At 34.5% G+C, this 13,857-nt stretch overlaps 1 protein-coding gene across 1 annotated transcript; it reads left to right on the top strand.

Annotated features, from left to right (window-relative positions):
* Positions 1 to 7,704: 7,704 nt before the first annotated feature.
* Xpc (DNA repair protein complementing XP-C cells homolog) lies at positions 7,705 to 11,894 on the top strand. Its single transcript, XM_014356247.2, has 5 exons — positions 7,705 to 10,153; positions 10,234 to 10,439; positions 10,504 to 10,768; positions 10,852 to 11,020; positions 11,113 to 11,894. The coding sequence occupies exons 1-5, from the start codon at positions 7,877 to 7,879 to the stop codon at positions 11,547 to 11,549; spliced, it is 3,354 nt and encodes a 1,117-aa protein (XP_014211733.2). The 5' UTR covers positions 7,705 to 7,876; the 3' UTR covers positions 11,550 to 11,894.
* Positions 11,895 to 13,857: the final 1,963 nt, after the last annotated feature.

Here is a 13,857-nt window from a genome sequence, read left to right as displayed (position 1 = left end):
TTGCCGAAAATCTTGCTTAATATCGTGTAGGATATTGTGTAGACCATCGTGCAAAAAGTCTTACACGATATCCGATAAGATTTCGTGTAGGATATCTGGTAAGATATCGCGCAGAAATTTTGTTACGGGTAGCAATGTGCAGGGGCTAACGGTAGGTCCGAGGTTGGCTGCCGAAATAGTGAAGAGCTAACCAAACACGAAGCCTCTTATGATGGCATATATACCCGCTATAAAAGACGGATTCAAGGTTCATCGGCTTGACTCGACTTGAATAGGTCCAATCGGCTCACACTATTTGGTCGATTGAAAAGAATCGCCTTTAGTGGGACTTTGGGATATTTTCATTTGTAATCGACTTCAATAGTCAATATGGCATTGAAGTCAATCGACTTGAATCGGCATTTTAGATCTAGGCAAGTCAATTGGTTTTAATAGGCAAAAGTGATACTAAAGTCAATTGACTTGAATCGGCATTTTGGAGCAATTTTCCTACTTTTATTCCGTTGACATGAATTAAAAATTTTTAATGCACTAATTATTTTAATCGGCTCTAGTAGCAATTTTCACTAATTAAAGTCTGTTACCCCATTTTTTTACATTAAATTTTTAGTGATTTTCTTCATTTTATCATTAAATTTTTCATTGTTTGTATTTTGATATAGTTAAATAACGTTTGTTAACTTAAATATAGTCTACTAACGAGTTTTAATCTAGTTCGTCAGAAAATAAAGAAAAACGGAAAAAAATAAAATCAATAACAAAGATTACTAACTTAAAATTATTAAAAGTCACACATGAAGTCGATTATAATTAATAGACTGAAAAAAGGAGGCTTGGGCGATTTTGAATTAAATGCTGGCTAGGTCTGAAATTCAGAGATTATATAGATAAAGTTTGCTAGATTTTTTTAGGAAAACAAAATAGGTAGGTCAACACATTTATTTTCGAGAAAATCGCTTGTGAAAATTCGTCATTTTAACACGCAACCTTACGGAACCCGAAATTCAATAGACTACCTTACCGCAATAAAAAGCTGTGGGCCCACTTATTAAATTGGTACATGTACTTGAAAGTATAAAGAATCTATTATTTAAAAAAAAAAATAGGATCAACACGTTAAATTTCGAGAAAATAGCAAGGAAAACATCGAACATGAGAATTGTTTTGTTCAGGTACTATAAGTGCGCATGCGCTGTACATTCATAAACATACAAGCATGAAAATTGAAGTCAAACACAAGTATAGGTATATAATAGCAGATGAGAGCAAGAGAGTACAGTGTTGTCAGCTTTATCGTGGCAGGGCCGTCATTTTTACACAAGGTACCTCGGGAAAACCAATAAATTTTTTAATATCGATTTTCCCAATGACTTTTCCGCGTATTATTGCTATTTTATTCACACATGTGTATAATCAAAGTGATTATAAAAAAAATATTACAAAGAATCATTTGTATGACAAGTACCCCACAGGGGCCCCTCAATAGATACGACACCAAACGCCCAAGCCTCCTTGGTCAGATCCAAAATACCGATTCAAGTCGATTGACTTCAATGCCACTTTAGCCTATTAAAGCCGATTCACTTGGTCAAATCCAGAACACCGATTCAAGTCGATTGACTTCAATGCTACTTTGGCCTATTCAAGCCGATTGACTTGGCCAGATCCACAATGCCGATTCAAGTCGATTGACTTTAATGCCACTGTTAACTATATTACAGCCGATTCAAGTCGATTGACTTTAATGTCACTGTTGACTATTACAGTCGATTCATTTACAAACCACATAGTGGTACGCATTGAAAAAAAAAATTTTCTTTCCTAAATTTAAATAAAGAGTGAATTAAATACAGTTGTGATTAATAAAAATCAACTTAAATTCTATGAATATCAATTGAAATTTAACTGAAGGATGTATACGATAAAATTACATTATTTGTCAAAGTCTCTTTTAGCTCAGTCGACTGAATGTTAGCCTCCCGACCCAAAGCATCTGGGTTCATATCTCCGCCATTGTAACATTTAAACATACATGGTAAATTCATAATAACTAATTTAGTATTTTAAACAATTTATATGTGTCTAAAGTAGTAGTACAATCATTCGGAGATAAAAAAATTTTTTTTAAATATTTTATTTTAGCATTCCCTCGAATCGGGTTAAATCGACTTACATTAACACATTCCAATCGACTTGAATCGGCGTTTATATAATTAATCGGTTGCAATGGGATTTTGTGGTATTAAAATTTACCATGGGATTATTGGAACCGATTGAAATACATTTTTAAATAAAAGAAATAACTGTTTGAACTTCGAGGTAATAAAAAAAATTACATTTATTAACATAGCTATAAATATATTGATTGAGAATATTTTATTTTTAATGAAAGCATCATCCTTATTCGTTCTCTTCATATTAATGATTGCTGCCTTCTTTCTTCAGTCCTTAGAATTTTTAAAAACTATTCTAATAGCAGTCAGAAACAGTGTTTCATTACACTTCGAGACAGAGGATGTACATACCATATGGCGTGTGTACAAAAACATCTTTAAAAAGTCCGAATTCATTATTTTATAGGTTCTCAAGTTTAGCTTTGTTAAAACCCTATACTTTTTTGCTGCTTTGTTGATTTAATAAACGATACTTTTTAACTTTTGCATTCATTTTCAAATAACTCCATGGAATCTTTGCTTATGTTTCACTTTAACGGAGTACTTATACAAATGCTAGAAGTGTCTATGCACAACTGCGCACATTATGGATATACATATGTATATATATTAAAAATGTGATACTTTTTTACAGGATAATGCTAGGCTACCTCGGTTATTTCGGCAGCCTACCTCGGACCAATTATTGCAGTAGTACTCTCGAATAATGCGTATATTTTACTTGAACTGACGACTTATGGCTATAAGTGAACACTAGAAATCATTAAATCAAGTTATAGAGTACCTAATTCATTGAACTTCAGTTCCAAAATAGCTTTAAAAACTTTACAATTGTATGACAAAAAATCACGTCCGCAATAACTGGTGCACACATAACCTTTTTCACTATGATGGTATTGTTGTGGATACCCGATTGATTTAGCATTGAAATTAACTACAATAATGCATACAGGCCCGCAATAATACCAGCATTGACAACTGAATTTTAAAACCTCTTTTCAAATCGATATTCATGAGTTTATACATTTATAAAAGTGGAATTCAATAGTTTTTGAGTCCAACATTAATAATAATAAAAAATCACAACGATTTGACGCCCTTTATAACTTCTTAGACAATCGTTTAAAGCTAACCACTGAACGCAAAAAACCGCAATAATATCCCCGTTTAGCCCTACCGTTTGCCCCCCATAGAGATATGATACCTCCGTGTTGCCCCCTCACGCTGCCACTGGTGGCCCACCTTCGATTGCCTGTACAGAACTCGTTCGGTAGCCACCTTAAGGTAATATTATACCTATATAACCTCTAGTTAGATTTCTGATCGGGTAAACAGAGTATCTGAGCGTTAGTTCTACATAGGATTTTAATTTATTTAACCTAACGTGTGATATACATTGATGAGAACAGTCATGACCCGAATAGAAATAGATTCCGTTTACCTTAAGGCTCCTTCTGGGCCATCTCGCGCTACCAGACACTAATTTCTATGGCCCCCGTAGGTGGCGTTACCAGGTGCGTGTCCGGGCGAGTTTAGGTGACCTGAAGGTACGGTAACCATATACTGACCATGCTCGGCCCTGAAGATCCATCTTCAACTTAGAGGTTCTGCTCCAATTACTCTAAATTATCGTTGTATACAAATAAGTACTTTTAAAGTAATAAATAAACGTGTACTATCGATAAAAAGTTCGAATCTCGTTTGTACTGTAAGAAAGTTTAAATGCGATGTACAAGAAAACGGAAAGCTGGAGAACTCGACAAAAACAAAAAAATTCCGAAAACCATCAATGTGAGAGATGCAATACACATTCAGAATTTGGTTATTTAATATGAAAAAGGTATTGACATAAATAATTATTCCAATGAAATACACTGCTTTAATCATATAAATTATGATTTATTCATTGATGAATCAGAGTTGAGTGAAAGTGTTGAGAGGGAACGGGAAATGTTTGCTAACAAGTATCGCTTCACTGCTAAAAATAATCAGCTGATTTGTCAGCTGGTAAATCAGCTGATTTCTGATGTCAAATCGTCAGCTGATTTTTTGACGGTGCAAAAAAATACAAGTACTATCAGTGCGAAATAATACAAGTCCCGAGGAAAAATTTTTTTTTGGAGATCATCAAAACTATGCATTCTGGGACTTTTACACTAAAATGAGACAGGTGACGATTGTGAGTTTAAAAAAATGTTTGATAGCCAAAATTACAAGTTCCGTGCGGTGAAAAAGTATAAGTCCCGTCAGTGTGACAAAAGACAAGTCCCAACGGAAGTTTTTTTTCTTTTGCTTCATCCAAACAATGGCTTTTGAGACATTCACAGTAAAATGAGATGGGTGAAAATTGAGAGGTTTAAAAAATTTTCACCTGTCACATTCTATTGTAAATGCCCCAAAGTACAGACTTTTGATGTTCCTAAATGTATTTTTTTTTCTTTGGAACTTGTATTTTTTGGCACCGAAGAGACTTAAACTTCTTTTAGCGCACGGAACTTGTAAATTTTGCTATCGAAAATCTTCCAAACCTCTTAATTTTCACTTATTTCATTTGACTGTAAATGCCCCAAAACGCATTGTTTTGATGGACTAAAAAAAATGTTTCCGTCGAAACTTGTATTTTGTCACACTGATGGGACTTAAGGTAGTTGTATCCCACGATATTGTCAATGCACCAGATTCTATAGTTTGGTATGTCATCTATCCCTCTCACACTTGTGCTAAAACATAACCTTTAGCAGCTTTTTCTGCACTTATTAATTTATTTCTTATCTCACAAACACCCTTGAGATGTTTCATAAAATTAAATAAGATCATTAGCCATATTTTTGAAATACACAAAAAAATTTCGTCAAAAGTTTACCATTATTTTGTGGGATATACGCAATTAAAGCCGAGAAAAATATATTTCTCCGTAAGGATTCATGTTAAAGTATTAAAACAGTGAATATCAAAACTTTGCTTTCTAGGAACCCTAGCCTCACGATAATTTAACCGAATTCTTAATAGGAAATAATTACTTAGGTAAAGTTCAAGAAGATTTCATCATTATTTTTGTTTGGGATATAACTACCTTAAACTTCTTTCAGCGCACGGAACATGTAATTTTTGCCATCGAAAACTTTTCAAACCTCTTAATTTTCACCTCTCTTATTGTGCTGTAAATATCTCAGACCGCATAGTGTCGATAATGGAGAAAAAAAAATTTTTCCGTCTACACTTGCATTTTTCGCACTGATAGGACTTATATTGTATCGACCGAACTTGTAATTTTTGTTACCGAAAATTTTTTTAATCTCTTAATTGTTACCTGTCTCATTCTACTGTAAATGTCGTATATTTGTGCCATCGAAAATTTTCCAAACCTCTTAATTTTCACCTATCTCATTTTACTGTGAATATCCCAAAACGTATTGTTTGGATAATGGCAAAAGAAAAATTTTTTTCGCCGGGACTTGTATTTCGTGGTACTGACGGGACTTACACTTTTTCAGCGTACGGAACTTGTAATTTTGGCTATCGAAAAATTTTTCAAACTCACAGGTGTCACCTATCTCATTCTACTGTATAAGTCCCAGAATGCATAGTTTTAATGATGGCAAAAAAAAATTTTTCTTGGGACTTGCATTTTTTCACAATGATGGGACTTGTATGTTTTCGCACAGTCAAAATATCAGCTGACGATTTGGCATCAGAAATCAGCTGATTTCTCAGCTGACAAATCAGCTTATTTTTTTTAGCAGTGTTTGCTCCTGCTAATGATAATGATGATGATGATGATGATGATGATGATAGTGATGATAGCAGTGATGATAATGATAATGATGATTGAAAATGTTACAGCAGCTGTGCCAGTGAATATGTGAATGAAGATAGCGACGGGAAAAAATCCGAACAATCATTTATTGCAAACGTCCTGATAGACTATGCAAGGGTGTGCAAGCCAGCTAATGGATACATCAATTTTTTATTGACGGAGTTAAAAAAGTATGATCCTGCTTTACCCATGTCACACTAAACATGATAATTTTTAATTTATTATATTTGGAAATAAAATTTTTTTTATTCACCTTAAATTATTTTTGCATTGTTTTATTTTAATTAGCTACGCTATTTTCATGTCCCCAGACGTTTGTTGAATTTATTATTTGTTAAATTTGTACTTGGTATCTTAAGGGCACTCCACGGTCTATTCCTAGCAACCGGAACCTAAGGAAGCCTGAACCTGCCCGGAAATGCACCTGGTAACAGTTTGTGTACTGCCCGGAGCCGTACCATATAACTTTTTTTAGCTTCGCGGGCCTATGTTATAACATAGGCCGATGTGTACAGAAAAATAGTTATATGGTACGGCCCCAGGAAAGACTGCTAGAAGAGGTCCGGAGACCAAGCTTAAGGCACCGGAGCTGGTCCTGCTACCTGCCGGAATCTGTGGATCTGTTCACATAGACATTTTTTGCCTAATTCAATGTGAACGTTCATATTGAAAAGGGTGTTCCACTGTTCCGCTAAATCCAAATTGAGTGAACAGACTGAACAGACCTATACCTCTTTTTCCATCAGGCAACAAAGCCTATATATGGTCTCAACCATAGAGATATAAGGATAGAGTGCGCTAGAGGCTGAATACAGCGATCCTTATATCTCTATGGTCGCAACTACGTTGACTGACAGAGAACACAGCATAGGTCTGTTCAGTCTGTTCACTCAATTTGAGTTTAGCGGAACAGTGGAACCCCCTTTTCAATATGAACGTTCACATTGAATTAAGCAAAAACTGTCTATGTAAACAGCTCCTGTATTTCTATTCGGGGAGTCTCTTGGAGACTCGGAGTCACTCGGAGACTCGGAGTCACTCGGAGACACTCGGAGACTCGGAGTCCCTCGGAGACACTCGGAGAAGAACACTTGTTCATTCCATTCTCTGAGAGTTCCAGAGTCTCACCGAGAATTGGCTTGAACAAACCTGTATGTACGTAAACGCAATCGTAATGACGAGCTGTCTATAGATTCGTTCACCTTACAATCCAGGGACGGTCGGGGACAGTGCGGGCGAGTCGGAGATGAAAGTGAACAAGTGCTCTTCTCCGATCGTCCACGATCGTCCCTGACCGTACGGGATGCGCAGTTGTACACATTAGGTTAGGTTAATGCAAAAAGTAAACAAACTTGTTTGTATTTGCACTTCTTTATTTACAAACTATTGTTTACATACAGCATTAACCTAACCTAACGTGTACAACTGCGCATCGCGTACGGTCAGGGACGATCGCGGACGATCGGAGAAGAGCACTTGTTCACTTTCGTCTCCGACTCGCCCACACTGTCCCTGACCGTCCCTGGATTGTAAGGTGAACGAATCTACAAAAAAGTTTGTTTACTTTTTGCATTAACCTAACCTAACGTGTACAACTGCGCATCGCGTATGGTCAGGGACGATCGGGGACGATCGGAGAAGAGCACTTGTTCACTTTCGTCTCCGACTCGCCCACACTGTCCCCGACCGTCCCTGGATTGTAAGGTGAACGAATCTTCTATTTTATATGTCTATGGAATATGTTCGTTGGTTATTTTGTGTTACGGTCCTTAATTTCCTCAACTTAATATCACGCTTCTTATAGTGTATATTTGTATAAAGCTTATGCTAATGCAGTGACGTAGTTTATCAACTAGGATTAATAACAGTAACGAAAATAATAAACATGTCTGACAATGATGAAAGCAGTAGTTCGGACAGCAGCAACGAGTTTCTTGTACCAGCTGACAAACTTGACCTCAGTTCGGCTTTTTTTCAGGTCCAGCCCAAGTGTACAAACATTTCTAACCCGAAACAAAAAAAGCGACCGCTAGTATCTTACTTCAAAAGCTCTGATGACTCAGACAGTGACTTTGAAGATAACCAAGTAAGCTCTGCAGAGCTTTTAACCCAGGTCCTAAAGAATCTCGAGCAAAGTAAGAGCCGATGTGTGCAAGGTACTGAGCGCGAGCTGCCTACCACCGTCTGCTCCTTGTCAACACCTCAGGCTAAAAATGACCTGTCCAAGGAGATTGATGACCTGCTCATAATGGGAGAGAGCGAACTTGGTTCTTCCAATCGCAATGTTAAGGTAAAAGAGGTCAAGCAAGAACAAAACACACCACATTGGCAGATTCCTGAAAAAGGAGTGCAAATACACTTGCCTAGTGAAAGCTTTATGTCCAATAAAAAAAAAAAAAAGCAGCAGGATCTACCGAAAATGCTGCAGAATAAGTTTAATTTGAAGATCAGGAAGACTCAAATGTTTATTCACAAGGTGGGCCTACTCTGCTGGTTAGCACACGGGTTTCACTTGAACAAACTAGCAAATAATCCTGATGTACTTAGGGTAGCATTGTCCTTAGTGTCTTCTCAAAACTACCCCAAAGGTAAACTAGACTTGGAGTATCTAGAAAATTTCACTCAGTGGTTTGGTGGACTTTTCAAAGTGTGTGACGAGTATAAAGACATCGTTTTTGGCAAAGATTCACTACTACAAAGGATTGTAGATAAAAAAATATACAATTACGTGGAACTTATTTTGCTGTACATAGCAGTTGTTCGAGGAATGGGAATCCATTGCCGATTAGTTGTTTCTTTAGGGCCACCTCGATTAAAACCAAAGCAAGATGAGTTGCTTAAGGTTTCAGTTGGATGTGAAAATGATACCAAAAAAATAAAAATAGCAAAACCTAAGGACAATATAGAAATTGAAGACGTTACACAAAAGTTATCTGGTCAAGATTTTGTTAAAAATATAAAGAAGGTTGAGAGTGAAATTGATCTGAAACCAGTCAAGACGATTGCAAAGAAAACTGCCAAAACCTCAGAAAATAAAAAGCAGTCCAATAGACGGTCAGTTTCCCCAATAAAAATGGTACCTAGAAATAGTCCTGAGGGTTTAAAACTTGCTAGTGAAGAAGCAAGAGCTAGAGCAGTTGCTTTATTACAAGAGCATGGTGCTACTCGACTGGGCAATCGTAAAAATGTTTTTGAAAGTATTAGTTTTAGTTATGATGCTCAAAGTACTAGTATAACAACTCCAGAAAAAAATAGCAATATCAGTGATTATAAAAGTATTCAATTTACGAGTAGAAAAGATAGTAAAACACATAACAAAAATATGAATTTGAATGTACAGGAAAACAGCACGGAAAAAGATAAAGGTGATGAAAATAGTGATAAAATAAGTAAACAAGTTGGTAGAAAAAACCGCTTATGCAATAAAAATACTAGAGTTCAGAAAAGCGTATGTAACATCAATTTGAAAGGAAAACTTAGTTGTAAAGACAAAAACAAAAATATTGAAGAAAATGATGTCACGAAAGCAACAACAGGAAACTTTTTAATTCAAAGTAAGCAAAGAGCTTGTAGAAATGTTCGAAGTAAAATTGTAGAAAACACTAAAGATAATAGTGATAATATAGAAAATGAGGAAGTAAAGAATGAACAAAATATGCCCATGGTAAGAACGCTGGGTCTGGAGGTTAATAAAAAAACAAAAAATGTTAGTGCTTTGATAAATAAAAGTTCAGTTTCAAGAAAAATTAAAGCTGTCAAAAAAAATGAAACAACATGCCACTCGTCCAATGATGAAATATCTGATTTTGAAGAAGAACTTGATTCTTCTGAATTGTCTGACCAAGAAAAATTTTCCTCTGAGGAAATATATTCAACTGATAGTGAATTTGAAGAGACGAAGCCTAAAAGAAGGAAGCTATCAACTGTGGTTCAAAGAAAATTGTCAACACCAACAAACAACAAAACATTAGAAAAATCCATTATATCTAAATTTGCATTTGAGTCAAAGAACAAACGAAAGCTAATATCTTCTGATGATGAATCTTCAGGAACAGACAAAAAAGGATACAACGTTTGGGTAGAAGTTTACCTTGAATCAGAGGAAAGTTGGATTAGTGTCAGTGTATTAGACAAAAAAATACACTGTGTCTCACAACTTTTTGTGAGTACTAGATATGAAAACATTTTGATTAGTGAAGAGTTAGTATTGTACATTAAAAAACTTTTCTTTTTTTTTTTTAGAAAAAAGCAAGCCAACCTGTACTGTACATAATTGCATGGAATTCAACAGGAACACTGAAAGATGTAACACGTAGATACTGTCCACACTGGTTGACAGACACTCGAAAAAAACGAATTGATGAAAAATGGTGGAAAGACACGCTGTCGAGTTGGAAAGAAAAAAATACAGCGATTTCTAGTGCAGAAGACGAGCAGCTTCTACAAAAGTATTTGTAAATAATTTCTCTTCCAGCTTGTGCATCATAATTTAACTTTTTTATGTTTTTATAGAGAACTGGAACAGCCTCTTCCAAAAACGGTTTCAGAGTGTAAAGGTCATCCACTGTATGTATTACAAAGGCATTTGTTAAAGTTTGAAGCTCTGTATCCACCTGATGTTGTACCTTTAGGACATTTAAGAACTGGAGAAGCTATATATTCTAGACATTGTGTTCACACTTTGTATTCTAGAGAAACTTGGGTCAGAAAAGCTAGAGTCGTTAAGTCAGCACAAGAAGCTTACAAAATAGTTAAATCTATGCCCAAGTATGATAAGGTAATGTTACGAATAATTTTATGATTATTCTTGCAATGAGTTTTTAAGTAAGTTTATAATAATTTTATTTTCATCCATTCCAGCTCTCTGGACAGAAAATAAAGGATCAACCTTTGGAATTATTTGGCAAGTGGCAGACTACTCCTTATGAACCATCAGAAGCAAAGGATGGTAAAGTACCTCGAAATGAATACGGAAATGTTGATCTGTTCAAAATATGCATGCTTCCAAAAGGCTGTGTATATATAGATCGTAAGTATTTTATTCGATTCCTTAAATCTGTAAAAATAAAATTTCTAATGAGGTCTTAAAAATAATAGAAAAACCTTTAAAAAATTTTATAGTTCCAGCATTAAATCGAGTTGCTCGAAAATTAAATATCGATTGTGCACCTGCATGTATCGGCTTTAACTTTGGATGCAGAGGTGCATTACCCGCATTCCAGGGCTTCGTCGTTTGCCAAGAATACGAGGATACGATACGTGAGGCCTGGGAAGAAGAACAAGTCTTAGCTCAGATGCGAGCTCGGGAAAAACGTGAAAAAAAAATTTACGGCAATTGGAAAAAGCTTATTAAGGGTTTGCTGATAAGAGAAAAACTTGATACCAAGTACAGATTTAGAGACGAAGAGGAAAACGCAGAAGAAGATGAAGAAGAACAGAAGAAAATGTTTGCTAAAGGAAAAAAAAATATTGCACTTTTGGCAAGTGCAAATAATACAAAGAAGACCGACCCATCTAGGCAGAAGTTCAGCAATCAAAAAAAAAAACGCAACGAATAAGTTTTATGGAAGATTTGCAATACAGTTTTCTTATTTTTTCTATTAATATTATGACACTAAAGAACGTACTACAGTTTTTCATGGAACTTTAGGCAAAAAAGATATTTTTTTACACAAAATTTATCACAGAGAAAAGAAAAAATTGTTTAAGTGTATTCTTGTTTGTTATATTTAGATTGTACAGCACTTTATATATAAAATTTAATGTCAAGTGAGAACAAGACAAATTGCATTCCACCATCAGCGTCACTACAATTGGATGTTTTTGTACCCTCGTTATAATCTACATTACTCTAGAATATATTGTGTAAATTTTTGAAAATATAATAAGTAACTTAGTGACAACTACGTTTCTTTTATACACCATTCATTATTTTAATATACAAGTTGCATTCAGTGGGCTTCGCAAGATCTACGTTGTTATTTACTGCGTTTACAATTGGTTAACATTATTTTTACTCAATTTATTTTATAATCCTATAAGTACATCTGACCAATTGGAAAAAATCAAATTTTCTTTTCAGTCATTTTTCGTCCGAAACAACGTCCACACTATCCTTTTGTTTTACCAATCCAATCTTTACATTTACATTAATGATGTGAAAGATTTTTAAGACAATTTTTAACTTGAACACCGTAATGTTTACAAATCAGAAATAACTTTCAAGGACAGTCTGAAGATAGTTGAATTTTCATACCCTATCTATAAAACTACTGTAATTGTGTAGCTTAATAATATTATTTAACGAGCTATTTTATAGCAAAAAAAAAGAGTAGCCGCGCATACTTGACACTTCAAAGAATGAATCAAGCCCTAACTTGGTAAAATTAATTGAAAATTGAAGGCAAAAAGTGAAAAATCAGATGTGTGATTGATAACGTGTAATCCAATTTTTCACTTTTCTTCATATTTTAACGAATCTCGCTATAATTAAGCAATATTTACCCCTTGTAGATTCAGAAATGTGTGTCTTCTGTTTTTCTGACACGTCAATATTCATAATCAATTGATTATTGCAAAATAAGAGAACATCTTGTGCCTGAATCTGTTAGGTAATGTTATTTGCGTCACATAACTTTTCCTTTTGATATAGAAATTATCGTTGAACGATTTTTCAAAGCTTTATCAGTTCGTTTAGACCTCTACTATCATGGAATTTTTTTACAAGAAAACATTTTTTATTTTTAATTTTGAAGTTCAAGCACCAAAAAAAAAAAGCTTTTTTTTGATTGATTTTTTAAATTTTTATCATAAAAATTGATAATAACACTTATTGAACTAACTGCCATTGGTTTGCAATTGAGAGAATCGTAGTACATTTTATTCATTTTTTTATCGGGTTACCGTGATAGACTATTAGCCTAGTCACCACCTATCTAGGAGGTTTATTGTTGCATCCATTTCCAAACTCTTAATTAATATCATACCTGACGTGACAATTTTTTTTAGTAAAAACCTGATCTAAATTGAGATAGTCTTCATCATAGACCTTTTTTTAGAAGACATTTGGAAAAAACTAGTATACGCATTTATAATATTTATTGTTAATTTATTGTAATGAGCATGTATAGTGCACCACAGTCTGTATATTTTGATAAAAAAATATGTATAGACGAATAGAGAATCCCCTGAAATAAAAAGTTAACGCTCGATGGGTCGTTTTTGATATTATACGTAATTCAATGCGTAGATTACGATAAAAACACTTAGAACATTGAAAATTCTCTTGGGAGCCGTAAAAACAGCGTTTAAAACTTATTTTGCTAATATCTCGTAAACGGTGGAAGATCGAACGAAAATAAAAATACCAGCGTGTAGAGCGGAAAATTTCCAACCGATTTGGTATTTTACTTTTGTTCGGTCTCGCTTAAAATTTCGAGGTCAAAATTATTGAAGGTATTTTTTCCTCAATGCTATAGGAGAAAGTGAGACAGGAGATACACTGTGAGTCGAAGCCGATCAGCCGGAGAGTCGTGGAGAAGGGGGAGAGCATCAGAGCTATATAGCTATAGCTATATATAATAAAAAAAAAAAAAGCTATAGCTATATATGTATGCTTGAGGCGTTTTTAGATCGACTGACGGCCGGAATTTGATTTTTGGCTTTTCTATAGCGTGTACTATAGCTTACAAAACTGTAATAAAAGATGTCCTTAACAGATTTTCTACACGTGCACGCAACAATTTCAGGGTAATTTTTTAAATAATTAATTCATAGCGATAAGCAAATATAATTTAAAAAAAATAAAAATAAAAAATAATTGAATGTTCATTTGATACAGAATCGTTGAAAACGTAAAAAAAAAAA

Source organism: Copidosoma floridanum, unplaced genomic scaffold, assembly GCF_036245765.1.
Source record: "Copidosoma floridanum isolate Cflo_tuat_1 unplaced genomic scaffold, Cflo_Japanese_pri ptg000030l, whole genome shotgun sequence".
In the NCBI taxonomy this organism is placed as follows: Eukaryota; Metazoa; Arthropoda; class Insecta; order Hymenoptera; family Encyrtidae; genus Copidosoma; species Copidosoma floridanum.
This window is presented reverse-complemented; position numbering and strand designations above follow the sequence as displayed.

Bases quoted from the DNA above. Each gene is read 5' to 3' on its own strand.
- Xpc (XM_014356247.2), top strand. From the start codon at position 7,877: ATGTCTGACAATGATGAAAGCAGTAGTTCGGACAGCAGCAACGAGTTT. The intron at 10,154-10,233 runs GTGAGTACTAGA...TTTTTTTTTTAG, and splicing joins ACTGTGTCTCACAACTTTTT to AAAAAAGCAAGCCAACCTGT. The intron at 10,769-10,851 runs GTAATGTTACGA...CATCCATTCCAG, and splicing joins CTATGCCCAAGTATGATAAG to CTCTCTGGACAGAAAATAAA.